Raw genomic sequence first — 15,041 nt, 5'->3', positions numbered from 1 at the left:
AACGTTGTGATTTCTTCCAGGGGCATAGCTGGGCTCTGAAGAGCAGAGCAAGGCACGCTGAAGGTGGAGGGCGCAGGAGGAGAGGACCGACGGGGCAAAGATATCAAATGTTCGGTGAGAGATGTCTGCGCCAACTCAAGCAGTATGCACTTCTGACGCTCGTTAAAAAGTATCTCGTTGTCTCTAGCAAGTAAAGCCTTTGGTACTCCCTCCCCGACGCTGACAACTTCCGCCAAATTCTTGGGGGAGAAGGCGACGAGAGAGTGAAAACAACTATACAATCAGAAAGGCAGTGCTGCTGGGTAAGTAGAGGACGTATTTCTGGAATCTATCGATAGGTCTAGGTTTACCTCTTCCTTTTTTTTTTTTTTTTCTTTTTTTTTTTTCTTTTTTGAGAGTGTAAGGCTGCATTAGCTATCCCCCGGTGAGCATTTGCTTTCCCTATATTTTTCTTGCATAGATGAGGAACTGGATGCTTCGGCAGAGCCTCTTTCAGAGGCTGAAAAACGCCTCTACCACCAAGGCACGGAAACAATTTCAGAGGAATGGTCTTTGCCAGCACTCTCGCTGCCGCCGTGACTGCTCCGCAGAAGAAACCGTGCGCGGACATCTGGGGGCTGCCGCGCAGCGCCAGGATCCAGCTTTCCTCGCTCCGGGTCACGCCAGAGCCAGGGCACACCAGGGATCCTGTCTCACGGACGCCGTCACTTCAGCCGTGGAGGTCAGGCTGACTCCTGTGTACAGCCCGTCTTGACCTGAGTACTTAAGGTTGCTGTTCTCGGGACTGGTGCTCTCTCCTGGGCCAGACATCACCGATGAGCTCGCCTGGAGAGGTGGGAAGAGCAAAGAGAGATTTCACTGAGCCGCTGAGCTTTGCATGCACCAAGGTGTGAGTAGGAGCATGGCAGGCTCGGGGCACAGCCACTACCCCAGGATTTCTATGGTTTTCCTCTGCTTGCCCCTGTGCCTCGAAATCCCATAACTGAAAAAATGTGTGAGGTCAACCCACTTGCTCGGCCCCAGTGACAGGGGTGGTAGCCACATTTGGAGAACATCTTCACAGCAAGGTGGAAAAGAAAGCACAGGATGTGCAGAAAAATCTGGAAATCGGACCATGATGAAGCAGTTAATGTGCGTGTGTCCTGCTGCCCCCTAACGAAGGGACACAGATGCCAACACCAAAAATGTGACCCAGGAGTTGTGGCACCTATAGTTTTGTTTCCCCCGTGGGAGAAGCCTGATACATCCCAATTCTCTGGCAGTGGGTGTGGAGCACCTCCTGGAAATCAGCCTTCTTTGGGTCCCTTCAGACCTTGAAATGCCTAAAATCAACCCTCACCCTTCGCAGAATCACAGAATCATTAAGGTTGGAAAAGACCTTTAAGATCATCAAGTCCAACCATCAACCCAATGCTGTCATGCCCACTAAACCATGTCCCGAAGTGCCATGTCTACACGTTTTTTGAACACTTCCAGTGGTGGTGACTCCACCACCTCCCTGGGCAGCCTGTTCCAATGCTTGATGACTCTATCAGTAAAGAAATTTTTCCTAATAAAAAACACTAGCCACAACCACTTCGTGTCAGTAAGGCTAGCCACTAAAGGAAATGCTCTTTTCATCTCAAGTGGAGAAACACTATGCCTTTGAACCAGGATCTTCTTTGTTCCTCCAGCAACATGCACAAGACAACATGCAGGGGACCCCCAGTAGGCATGAAGATCAACCTCTGGACCACACTAGAACCAGTACATTTACTTCAACAGAGAAATGGAAAGTTACAAAGACAAAGAAATGGTCATTTTTTCCATGAGGCTGAGCAGATCCGCTAAAGAGGAAAAATTCACAGTGCCAGACAGAGAAGGGGCAATGTTTTCACCTGATAAAGGAAATGTTTAAGAGCTGCCTTAATGCAAAATTAACTCTTGAGTATGTCAACTTTAAAATCTTAATTTACTTGTTAATGGATAGTCTTCGGACAAGATTCCTTAAAAAGGAAAAAAAAAATACTATCCTAAACTGTGATTGCAGAAGCTTCCTGCCTGCTGTTTAAGTGAAAAGTATACATATTTAATCATTTTACAAGAGTAGAGCTCTTGGGTCTCCTGGAGCTGTGCCAGGCTAGCAGTCCTGACATAGGAAAAGCAAAGCTTCATTTATTCAAAGGTAATTTCCAAACAGTGCTGTGCAGGGTTCTTGTTGCCATGCTTAACCCAGGGAAAACATCACCTTCTGAAAGAGATACTCATTGCCAGCGGTAATTTTGTCTGAAATAACCTGGTCTCCAATATTTTCTTTAGCTTTTATTAAAATGGTTGATCTCTGCTATCCTTCTACCCAGTCATCAACCAGGACACTGCTCTGTCAGTCACTACCCAGAAATGTAGAGATGGAAGTAAAAATTGCTTGCCCCCCGAAACCAGCCAAAATAGCTCTAATCTTAAGAAATATGTTTTATCACTCTCTCAAATACACAGCTGCCAATCAGTGACAACCAATCTCCGTATTGTCTTTCCCTGTGACTACACACAGAGAATTCCATGAGGCAGGTTTCACACTAACCTTTGAGTCCGGTTTTGGTCTTACATCAGTCTTGTTTTTGCAAAAGGCTTTTTTTATTTCTAATGCATTAAATAGACTCCTGTTAGCACAACAAACATAATTGTTAACAGCTTGAGTCTCCCCACAGTGGAAGAGGGGTTTAAATTAGAGCTAAACAGTGTTTGCTCAACCTGAACTAAAAATACTAGGACCTGTTTTGAAAGGTTCCCGTTTGCCCATATTTGCCACTGTTGTTCCGGTAGGCAAATGTCTTATCATTACCTGTTTTTTCCGGGCCTGGAAAGTGTAATTCACCCTTTTCCTGATTCAGCCCTACAAAGGCGGGGCACAGGGACCTGCAGTTTCCATGTGGGGTTATCAGCTACCCCTCCCTCGGGCACCCCAGAAGGGAGGACATGGAGGCACGTCCTGTTTGAAGACTGCCCATCCCTGCCTGACCAAGGCCGGATCCTGGCTCCATTGAGCCAAGGCGGGTAGGACCTGGGCAGGACCGCCAGGCCTGGAAACCCCACCCCAGTAATGTCATGACAAATCCAGGCAGCTCGGGCAGCTCCCAAAGTGAGACATGGAAAACAAACTTTAGCTCATGAAAAGGACACAACTGAATCACGGCTCTGCTCCTGAGCCTGCCTACCTTTGCTCTTACTTCTCCAGCTTTAAGGGATGAAAGATAGCAGAAACTACAGTTGGCTATTAGAGGACATTTGTCAGCTGGAATAAATAAGCTGAATAATGCTGCTGAAGTCAACCAGCTCTTCTAATTCACAACAGCTGGCTCTATCAATAAAAAGGTAATGGATTTATTGTTATTGCTGAAATCTGATAATAGGATAGATAATCAACTGAAGCTCGGCTTCCTGAGGAAAAAATGAATGAAGCCTGTTGGAAAGAGCCTGCTTCCCAAACAAACAGGAAGGTTGTGTTTGTATCTGAAAAGGTTCTTCCTTTTACCCAAACCAGCAGGCACTGATCATGCGGCAGCCCCCAGACAGGTTGTGTGGATCAGAGATGGCCTTTCTGTAGAGGACCTGCCCACCACGCTCACAGGGAGACCTCAGCCAGAGCCACAGAGGGACTTAGACACCTACATTTCTGGGCCCTACAAGTTAAGAAGGATGTGAAGGTCCTTGAATGCATTCAGAGGACGGCAACAAAGCTGGTGACAAGGCTGGCAGGAATATCCTATGAGGAGTGGCTAAGGACTTTGGGCTTGTCTAGCTTGGAGAAAAGGAGGCTGACTCATTGCTCTCCACAGCTTCCTGAGGAGGGAACGTGGAGAAGGAGGTGCAGATCTCTTCTCTCTGGGATCCAATGACAAAACTCATGGGAATGGTTCAAAGCGGCACCAGGGGAGGTTTGAACTGGATATTAGGAAGCATTTCTTTATGAAGGATGTGGTCAAACACTGGAACAGTCTTCCTAGGGTGGTTGATGCCCCAAGCCTGTCAGTATTTAAGAGGCATTTGGACAATGTCCTTAACATGCTTTAACTTGGTTGGCCCTGAATTGGTCAGGAGGTTGGACTAGATGATCATTGTAGGTCCCTTCCAACTGAAAGAGTCTATTCTATTCTATTCTATTCTATTCTATTCTATTCTATTCTATTCTATTCTATTCTATTCTATTCTATTCTATTCTATTCTATTCTACATTCTACCCAACCCTGCCAGCAGCACCCTGGAGCCAAATTCACCCCTGCTGTGCTGGCTAGCGTTTGGAGAACAGCACCGGCATCTCTGGCTGAAGGACTCCTGTTTTCTTCCAACCACTCCTTCCTGCATTGTCTTGCCCACCACAGACAGTGGAGAGAGGGGAGGGACACCCTCCCACATGCCTCTGCAGACGAGAGGCAAAAGCTCTGGGCAAGGAGTTATGCTAACAGCTGGAGGGGGTGGCGAGTGGCCTTGATCTAGACCTTTGCTCTATCAGATAGACCTTTGCTCCAACCACTTCACAGGTTCAAAATGCTCCGTGAATTTTGGACGTTACACTAAGTTTGTAGTAAGCTGAGTCTCAGCTGACACTCTCTTCCTCTTCAGTTAGCATAGTTTAGTTTCGCTACACTTGAACGATAGCCATAGTCAGCTGAAACACACTGTTGTGGCGAACTGCAGTGGAGTCCTTAATTTTCCAGCCTCAGCCTCCCTGCAAAAACTGCCATCCTCATCAAGAGCACTTTATCCCAATACTGTCATTCCCTGGTCTCTGAAGAGCAACTCTCGGCACTGCAAAACCACAACTTTTTTTTCTGATTTAGTGACCCTCTTACTACGCAAAGTTGTCATTTCTTGCTAGTCCAATTGATCCTTCTGTTTATATTGCAGACATGTAAGTTTACATATCTTCTAATCTCTCCTTTGTATTATAGCAACATAAATCTGTGGTTAATACTTCATTAATTTCCTAAGGGAGGCAACTTCCAGTGTGGCTTGGGAAAGCTGATGACCCCCACTGCTGTCAAGGGCTGTATGAGTAATTGGCTTTATTGCTTTGGCAATAAAACAAAACCAAGTAAAATCTATGTCTCCATATGCATATAGAAGTTTTGGGTAGAATCAAAAATACTTTTTTTCCTTGGTTTTCCCTGCTGAAACAAAAAAGCTGGATTGCTTCATCCTGCTTGATATAAAATGAAATGCTTTCTTTCAGGTACGTGTACACGGAGCAAAGAAAATGAATGACTGAATGTATGAAGCTGAGTGGGAAGAAGAAAATAGCATCTTATTTTGTCCAGGAGTGAGGTAGGAGACCCAGAGAAGATTTAAACTGGAGTATCAGATCTCCCAGCATAATGCCCTGACTACCAGACTATTTGGTATTTTAGGTTGCCATGTTCCTCATGCCTCCTGTTGATCTTATTCCACCTGGTTTAGATAAATATTTACTCATACCAGGACTGAGGCACCGTGTTCCCATTTTCCAGGTGAAAGTCCTACCAACCATGCTGGTGAGACTTTCTCATGGAAACTCTGTCCCGACAACTATGGAATTTTTCTATACCAGCTGAAATCTTATCATCAGATAGTCTGAAGAACCTTCTGCCATTCAGCTTTCTGATACCCAGGTGGTTAGGAGATTTCTTTCAAGAGGTCGAGTCTCTGGTTCATCCAGACTCTGGGAGATACTGTATAGAGGCTGGTTCCCCTGTAGCCTGCATGAATGTCCTACCAATCTGCTGCCTAAAAAGGTGGGAAGAATAGCACCTCTAACCATCTCACGAACCCTCTTCTGAAGCCAAAAGAAAGCACATGTGGGAGAAGCTATTAGATAATTCAGGCCAGGTTTTCAGGCATTTGGGGGACAGTTAGAACTGCATTTTCCTCCTAGCTCACCACCTGCCGTGGCCATTTCAGTCAGTGCTCTCACTTTCCAGCCTACAACACTGAAGAGCCAGTCCCGAACCACTTCTCAAGGCAAACCTCCAAGGGGAGTACGTGCTAGTTTTACCTGCGAGACAACTGTCCTAAGTTATTCTATGGGGTGTGATTACGGTCCTTCTGAGAAAGCTCCAAACTGGAGGCAAAGGGCGCAGTAAAGTCTTCTGAAAGAAGAGCTCCCCTGGTGCTGCTGAGCCTTTACTGACATCAGCCCTGGCTCATGGGGCCTCCATGTCCTGCCATAAAAAGCAGATTTTACAGCAGTTTTCATACTGCCTTTTGTCCTAAAAAGGGAATAAAGTCCTTCTGGTAATCACACTAGTCGGAGCCCCTGCGTGGAATGGATGGGTGTGTGCTACAAACTGTGCCCTTCGTTCAGCAGCTTACCCTGCATAGCTTTTCTCTGTGCAGTTTCAGCAGCATCAAAGGGAGAGCAGGTATAGATGCAGATGCAGGCTGTCTGAAACCTTCAAATCTTCTTTTTATGGGGATGTAAGGCAACTTCATATATCATGCAGCTGGACCTTTGCCATATTAGTAACACAGGACACCCAGTACTTATACTGCTTAGGAAAACAGAAATAGGTCTAAATCCTAGATCCAGATGTGAATTTGGCAAATAGCCCCGTTACAATGGGACAATGAAATATCTCCGATCCAAACACTTCTACATTTTGGGATGTTTGAAATCAACTTTGCACCCACAGCAATTCATTAATCATATTTTTTAAATGTTTAAACTTCAGCTAGAACATAAAATCAACATTTAAGGTTCTTGCTAATTTGTCTCAAAATTGGCATCATGTAAGATTCCCTTCATGAAACAGAGAGTCTGAGAGACATTTCCAAGAGTAATTGCTGCCCTTCTCTTTTTCTGCCCTCCCCTCTTTATTTTACTTTAAAAGAGATAAAGAAAGGTAGGGCAAAAAGTGAATATTACTGACACAAATTAATTCTGCTGAATTTCATTTCCATTAGATTTCTACATAACTGGGAACTCTTTTGGCAGCCTCCCATAAAAAGCATAATAAATTGCTTTTGTACCAGTAGAGGAATTCATTTTCTCTGTTTCATTTAGCAACAACATTGCTGTGAATTTCAGACAACAGTTTCTAAAATGTCATCAGATTTCTCTGCCTAATGTCAATTCGGCATTTTTCCCCTCTTCACAGAAAAAAGGCTGGAGAAGTAAAAACAGAGCAAAACAAAAACAAGTTGCCATGCCAGTTGTGTAATGCGCAGGGCATGAGCAGGTGCCCGTGTTTCGGCAACGTCACCAGCGCCGCTGGCAGGAATCAATGCCGTTCTCGTTAAAGCGACCAAAGATTACAGAGCCTGGATTCATCCATCTGAGGGTTTTTTTCCTTCCTGACACGGCCCGGAGAAGTTCATTCTCCTTGTGCAAAGCCATTGCCTGTTCTAAGAATAAATACAAACCTTCAGGCTATTGATGGGTCAACTCAAATGGGGGGGTGGGGTTGGGAAATCAAGGAAAAAAGAAGTCTGGTAGAGTATCTTTGCTTCAGCATGTGATCAGATTACAGGCTGCCTCACTCTAAAATGCTGACATCCCTTCACTCCCAACTTCAATGGCCCTTATGAGCACTCAGCCCCTCCCACGGGATTTAGGCTCATAAGAAATTATTTCACTTCCTTCGCAGCTAGTGATCATGTTCCCAAATGATGTCTGGGGCAACAGGGGCCAGTCTTAACAGCCACCGCTTCCTACTTTCAGCCTCCAGCCTCCCCTGTCCCCACCCCATTGAATTGCTGATGCTTGGGCAAAGCCAGGAGCCCGAGGGAAGATGTGGCCATACCCACGACATGCCGTGTCAACAGCTCCCCTGCAAATCCCATCCTCATTTACGTCCATTTGGGGCTGGGGTGCAGGGTGGGAGATCACTAACCCCTCCTGTAGGGTGGGGGAGAGCCAAGGGGCTGCTGCAACCTCCCCGCTTCGGCGCGTTTCGCAGCCTCCCTCCATCACTTTTCCACAAGAGGTCATTTGCGAGTGCTTTGCCTCTGCAGGGTACATCTGACTGAATCACGGTGGGGAAAAGGCTGTGCAGACCTTACTGTGCAGCCTGCTGGGTACAAGGGGACAGACTTCCCTGGCCCTCATGCAGGCGTCCCCTCCCAGCCTGAGCTACTCTGGAAAAACCAGGGAGAGCTGAAGTTTTGGCACGGCGTCGTGCCTGCCTTCGTGTCGCTAACGGCAGCCTGGGGGTCCCTGGTTAGCCCTCAGTTGCTAACAGCTCTCAGCGAGCCTTTTGGCTCAGGACCGTGCCCCCACCCCGCTCTCCTCGGGTACCCACCCAACTCCACCTGGCAAAATTGTATTACAGAGGGTACTGCTAAAATTATAACATAAAGATTATTAATAACAGGTTTGATATGCTGTCCTAGGGAGAAGGGCTACAGAAAGGAAGGCAGGCTTTCGCCAGGCAGCAGAGCAACGGCACAGGGGAAACGGGATGGCATCTATACGGCCTCTCCCTGCCCGAGCGGCGCACGGCTGCCTGCAGCCTACACCTTGGCCTCAGCTGGGACTGTGCTTCTAATCCCGTCCGCTCTATAAATCTCAAGACATTCCCCAGGTAGGCAGTCCTGCTTAGGGCAACCTAAGGAAAATTTAAGGAAAATTTGCCTGCAGATTCCCCTTTGCAAATATTAGGGGAGAGCCTAAAACAGCGCCTAGTAGTTCACGGGGGGGAGCCTGAAACCCAGCAACAGCTCCCTTTTTGGTTAGTGTTTCTCTTTTTTTGATGTGATCTGTCTATTTGATTGGACTGACAGCATTTTCTCATGTCAAAGACAAGCCCTTTTAGTAATATCCTTGTCTGGTGGCATCTGAACCCAAAACCCAGTGCCTCTGAAACTGGGAGGCCCTGTCAGTCCAACAAAAAATCATACTGCTAAACACGGGGTTTTTTCCTCCCCTCATAATTAAACTTTGTATGTCAGGAATTAAACTGTTGAAATGAATTTGGATGTGGGAATGCTGGGACGTATTGAAAAATAGTTATTATAAACAATGTCTTCTTTTTATTAATAAAGGAGTAGAGAAAGCCACGTTAGGAAAGTTTTTCAAAGAAATGACATGGCAGATTAAAGGATAGCAAAGGCCCAAGGAGTGAGTGTGGATATGGATATGGGGAGCCAAGACACTAGAAATTAATCTACATTAAGCTTCGCAACTTCAGCGGTAGTATTTGTTATCACACATGCTAACTGAGTGAAGAAAGGAAGTTTGAGTTGGTTTGAGTACGTGACGTAAAATAAAGATCAAAACTAGGGGAGGGGATGATCAGCGCTCCTCTGGTGCTCCTCTGGAGTTCGGTGCTGCCAGATGCTGAGCATCTGGCCCCTGAAGAGCCCTTGGCGAGGAGAGGGCTGATCCCCTACGCACTGCAATCAGCGGGGCTCCCCAGCCTGGTTTCAGCTGGGTCTGGATCAGGGTTTAAGTGCACATCTCAGTTTAAAACAAAAACTTTATGCTACCCTCCATACAGCAGGATAATGTTTTGCTGGAGTATACCAGTCATTGGGGACAATGTGTGCAAATGCATATATATTAAACAGCTTTTGGAAAATGTGAGAGCAGCAGTGCCTTGAACTATAAATTGAGATCATTTTAAAAAAAAGGGGGGTACATGCACAATTGTTTCTTGAAAGGATCAATTGGGCATGATTTATCGTCCTTCCTCCAGAAGAAAACCTTTGAAATAGAAGAACCTGAACATTTCAAAACAAAATGTCTGGGGTTAAGCTGTGGTTAACTTAATAATGAAAATTAAATAGATCTTAACTAAGAGGTTTGTAAAGTACTTCAGCTTGTCGTTGTGTTACAGCTATACGTACTATCCTCCGAAAATCTTGTTCCTGTATCAGCTAACTGGAAAGTTTGTTTAGATTATTGTTCTGCTAGATAAGATAAAAGCTGCGATAACATTGCACAGTGATCAGCCTGCTTACAGATACGGACACCGGCTTATGGCTTACCCCGGAGGCTGCAGTCTGTGTGCTGGGAGAAGCAGTTTTGCTACAGTCATCTGAGTTAGTAGAAGATGTGGATGTTGGAGTCATAGGAACCGCAGTAGTACTGTTACCTGAAAGATCGGGAACTGGTATTAAAAACAAATATTTTCCAGCCAGGGGGAAAAAAAAAAAACTCTTGCAGCTCAACCATCTTATCTTTTTATACTTACCAGAGCATGCCTTTGACTTATTTATGTTCTTAGGTTTTCGTTTCCTGGTCTGAATTCCTTCTTTTTTCATAGCAAGAGGTCGGGGAACCTGAAAAAATTAAATTTCCACACCGATCAGAGAGTTGTATATGTACTCTAATACCAAAAATGAAAATACACTACAAGATCAAGTGGCAATGTTGTAAATGCCTGTATGGCAAGTCAATTTTTCCTCTGCCACAGTACCAATTCCAAAAAAACTTTGCATTTTATTTGGGCAAAACAATGTTTTTTTTTCAAGGGGAGTTTTAGCTCAATAAAGAAAGCAGGGAAACTTTTTTCTTGTTGTGAACTAAACAGTTTTTCCAACACCTCAGTCAGTCCACAGATAAACAGCACCCTTTCAGGGAAAAACAACATCATTTGGCCATAGGTCATATGCAATTAGACTGGACGGGGTGTATCTGATCCCTGATTGCTTATTCCAGTCAGTTAAGAATTATCCCCAGTGGCTGAATCTGGAAAGCAAGAATACATGTGAGGGGAAAAAAACACACCTCTTCCTGTGGACCAGCTACGCAAACCAGATCGTCGCTGGTAAGTGCCTTAGAACAGAAGCTTTAAGCCATAATCGACCTAGTATTTGTTCTTGCAAGCAGTTCTGCCTGTGATACAGCTTTATAGTATCAAAATTTGTGTTTATAGGGAAAATGTTCTCAAAAATCAGCTTTGTGTCTGTGTCATCACAACGATAATCATTTCACAAAAAACATTGGCTTAAAAAATATTGTAACTTAATGATAGCAACAAGTTTGGGGAAAGACAATTCAGGCATATGCTTATTATCATGATAAAGTTTACGCCTGTAATATAATTTACTTTTATTTTGAGGACTAGGCCAAGTCCCAATCACTCCTAATGCCCTCGCTCTTCAAACACTTGTGCTTGGCTGTAACTTAATCCACAGGGGCACAATAGGCTCCAAGTCTCACCCAAAATACACTCCATCACATGCAGGATAGAGCTATTTTCTTCCTCTACTATTGCCTAGCAAAGGTTGAAATGACATTTAAAGTTTTGCTGGCGTAGCTATGTTTGTCCATGAAAAACTGTCCTCTTAAAGGTCTAGGGTGTTCAGATTTTTTCCCACTGAAGAGCTAGTTTAAATCCCCGTGGCAAAAAGACCTCTGCCACTCATCCAGAGGTGGTTCCTTTGTACAAATCCGCCGGCAGAGCTACAACGGCAAACACAAAACTTGTCAAAAACGTAACTTGCTAAAATGGTATAACCATGTTCTAATGCTGGGGATTTTTCGGTCATTTTATCCGTTTAGTACGCACTCATCCTTTTTTAACACCACGGTCCAAACCATGATATGGGACCACTAGCACCAACAGAAACATCACCCCAACTTGAGGAAGCCCAATGCCACCCCCGACGCCAGCAGATGCCCACCAGTGGGAGGACTGGCCCTTTCCCAAAGGAGCACCAGAGATGGCGGGGGAATACCCCTCGGCGGCGAAGCGGCCGCTTACCCCATGGAGCTTCATGTAGAGGCCGCAGGCGTTGCAGACGGGCTCACCCTCCGCGTTCCTGCGCCACAGTGTGGTGGTCGTGGTGTGGCAGTTGGCACAGGACAAGCCCAGCCGCCGGGACGAGGGCTAGAGGCAAGCGTAGGCAAACACAAGCGTAAACGGGCAGGCAATTTATAATTTAATAATTTATAAAGACACTTTATGTCTTTACAGTTTATAAAAAGTGCTTTAACGCGCAGCGTGAACAGTAGGAGTGTTTTTTATAGTATCTGTCAGTGGCATCCCAGAATTAAAACAAGATTATCCCGGTTTCAGAGACTGGAACGCTGATGTGAAGAGGCACTGTGAGTCTGCAACTCTGAGTAGTTGCGGCAGAGGCAAAATTCACATTTTGGGAGTCACTGGCCCGGGGAGCAATGTTCAGACCAGCGGGCACTGGCTCTTCCTCCAGCGGGACAGCTAGGGAACATCCCCACAACAGCTCCATCCGGATGAGGAGCAGGCACATCACTCCTGGGCTGCCTCTCCAGCCGGTCCAACGCCCTCTCCCCTGCGCGGTGGGCAAAGAGGCAGCTCTGAAAGTTGCCACCAATAACCCTGACCCATCAGAAAAATCAGCCGCTTTAACCAGCTGCCCTTGGTAGCACCACAGCTGCGGGAAACAAACTTGCCCGGGTGCCGGAGGGTAACACGTACAACAGCGGCATCTTTGTAAAAACATCTTTTTATCATCACCTATTTTATCCTTGTGCGAAAAACAACATGCCTCGGGAGCGTGTTTTACAGAGCAGAGCTTCCCCTCGGCCAGCAGAAAAGCTGGTGGGTGACAACAAGGTCCCCACTGCAAACAAGCCATTTATGACACTCTTCCGTGGAGTTTGGAGCCAAGATGAAGCAACCTTGTATCAGAAATAACCGTATAACCCGGAGCTTTATGGCCACAGGCTGTATATCATAAGTGAAGGCAGTCCTCATAAACATGTGAAATGAAGGTGAATGGGTTATAAAAGTCTCTGTAACAAGTGATCTCTTTTACGTTCATCACAAGCAAAGAATTCCAGCTACATCATAAATCTAGTCTTTTTCAAAGTATTGCATTGTCAAAAAAAATATAAAAAAATCTGTGCCTAGCTCTGTGTCTGGCAGGCGAACAAGTTTACATGGAGAAGTCAGTTTTAGAGGATTGCATTAATCTTATTCTGACTATAAAGTGCCCATAACCGAAATTACTAACTTAAGGGTACAATGCCCTTCCTCTTGAATCATTTACTGCTAGGTTGTTAGACATAACTCGGTCACCTTTGATACCGCAGAGCTGCCTGCCACTTGGGAAACTGATTAAAATGGTTTAAGAATGAAGAATATTCCGGAGTAATAACCGAGTTTCTTTAATTTTGTCTGTTAGAGTTTCTTTAGCAGTAAACTGTCGTCTTACACCACAGCTCAGAAAGAACTCCAGATCAAATACGAATTTTGTAACTTTGAATGAGTAATCCATTATTAATTACACAGAAAAAAAAAAAACCACAACAGCCAAATGTAATATAGGCTGAAGTACATGCATATACTTTTTAATCTTAAAAATCTGGGTCTCATGAGAACAGAATTTTTGACCTTGTTATTAAATACATATGCATACAGCATCCAAATTGCACTCCTCAATTCAATATGAGTTTTACACGGATTGGGTAAAAAAAAAGCTGATCTTAACACATATGCTTCGTTTTCTTTATTTGCAAGTGAAATGCTGTCAGAGGTTTCACGCTGTTAAATCTTTCTTTTGCATGCAGTTTGGTATAAATCTTCATATATTTTACTTCAATAGCTTTTGCTCATTCCTGTATCTAAACTAACGGGGCGGGTGGCATGTTTTGAAGCTAAAATGACTTTTCTGCTGCAGGAATTTTATCAGAAACTTTGGGGCAATCTAAACATGTTTAGCATTTTCAAAACATTTTCCCTTCTCACCTACATATTTCCAACTGTATGAACACACAGTCATGGTTGATTTATAGTTATGGCCAGGGTACTCGGTAGGGATTGTTACGCAGAACTATTTCAGAGTTATTTCGCCGAGGTGTCAGGCTGAAATCGGGCTGCAGTTTGACTCTGTTTTAGTCTCCTCACCCCCACCCCTCCTTCAAAAAAACAGCAAAGAAACACAGAAACACCGGAGCAGGGTACCAGCTCCTTGAAATCTGCCTTGGGCCAGGGTGCCACGGCCAGTCAAGCTCTGACACTTCGGGCAAGCAGCAGACCTGGCCCGTCTGCTGCGTTTGTCCCCGGTAATGAGATAACGCCTCGTGTCATGAAATTTAGTGGACAGCCAGCTAGAAAAAATGGGCACCCAGCGGTAATTAACCTCTGGTTTAAAGTCATATTAACTCTTTGGCTTAAAAGAAAGGTGTTTAAGCAGAGGTGGGGCTGGTTTGTGAGCGCTTACTGTCTGATCATGGCGCGTTCGTTTTTTGTGCGTCCCTCCCGCCCCGTAAGAGCAATAAATTTAAACGGTTGTGAAATAAAGAATGGGATGTGTTTTAACGCTAGGAAAACAGGCATGGAGCGAAGCAGCTGGCGTGATTGAGAGGGGCTCGAAAGGCTGATGGGTTTGATACACTGTCTCCCCACAAAAGGGTCCAAACATCAGCTTGGATTATGCCAGAGTGATTTATCGTGGCTCGCTCGGTAACAGCCATTACTGAAGAGCGTATTTTTTCTCTCTGCTGACCTCCACCCAGATTTGCTAAACATAATGTGCAGTTCCCACTTGTTAAATTTCTCCTTGCCTATTCAGTGCCAGCCTGAGTTATAAACAGGGGTTCTGGTTTGTACTATTTATTTCCCCCCCTCTAGTTTTAGGAGTATATTTTTAGAAAAATTGCAGCTCATTTCTTAGGAGTAAAACAAAACAAAGGCTATTATCATTGTTTAAACAATTGGTTTTCTTTGAATTATATACAAAACTTGCTTACATTCCCAAGGATCGAGCTCTCGGCAAACAAAGCAGGTCTGGAGAAATTCCTAGCCCTCTGAACAAACACTTTCCAACCTTGATTATTTTTTTTTTCTTTTGGAAACATCCAACATCAGCAGCACGAATGTATTCCAAGCTGCCCATGTCCCCTCACCAACAGGGTCCACCACCTCAAAAAGCCAGGCCGGCCTGTGCCCGGTGGGCGGCTCAGCGGGGGAGAGGGCGATTTTGCCAGCGCAGGGCCCGGAGGTGGGCCCAGCCCTGACACCCCTCACCGTGACCGCTCGGGCCTGCCACCCTGCTCAGGAGCCCCGCGTCGGTTTTGCAGCCGTGGGGATCACGGGGCTAACAGGCTCGGGTGGCGTTCCCCCACCCTTGCCCCTGCTCTCCCCCCCGGCTGGCGCTGA

The 15,041-nt window shown here is 45.4% G+C and overlaps 1 protein-coding gene across 1 annotated transcript; it reads right to left on the bottom strand.

Moving 5' to 3' along the window:
- Positions 1–387: 387 nt before the first annotated feature.
- Positions 388–12,367, bottom strand: LOC104627092 (transcription factor GATA-6-like). The gene is made up of 5 exons (XM_010295196.1): positions 12,332–12,367; positions 11,661–11,786; positions 10,146–10,233; positions 9,940–10,046; positions 388–825 (listed from the first exon to the last, which is right to left on the bottom strand). The coding sequence occupies exons 1-5, from the start codon at positions 12,365–12,367 to the stop codon at positions 658–660; spliced, it is 525 nt and encodes a 174-aa protein (XP_010293498.1). The 3' UTR covers positions 388–657.
- Between the last annotated feature and the right edge of the window lie 2,674 nt (positions 12,368–15,041).

Source organism: Phaethon lepturus, unplaced genomic scaffold (genome assembly GCF_000687285.1).
Source record: "Phaethon lepturus isolate BGI_N335 unplaced genomic scaffold, ASM68728v1 scaffold8719, whole genome shotgun sequence".
Classification (NCBI taxonomy): domain Eukaryota; kingdom Metazoa; phylum Chordata; class Aves; order Phaethontiformes; family Phaethontidae; genus Phaethon; species Phaethon lepturus.
Note: the sequence above shows the minus strand (reverse complement) of the source record. Positions and strands in the feature narration are given on the sequence as shown.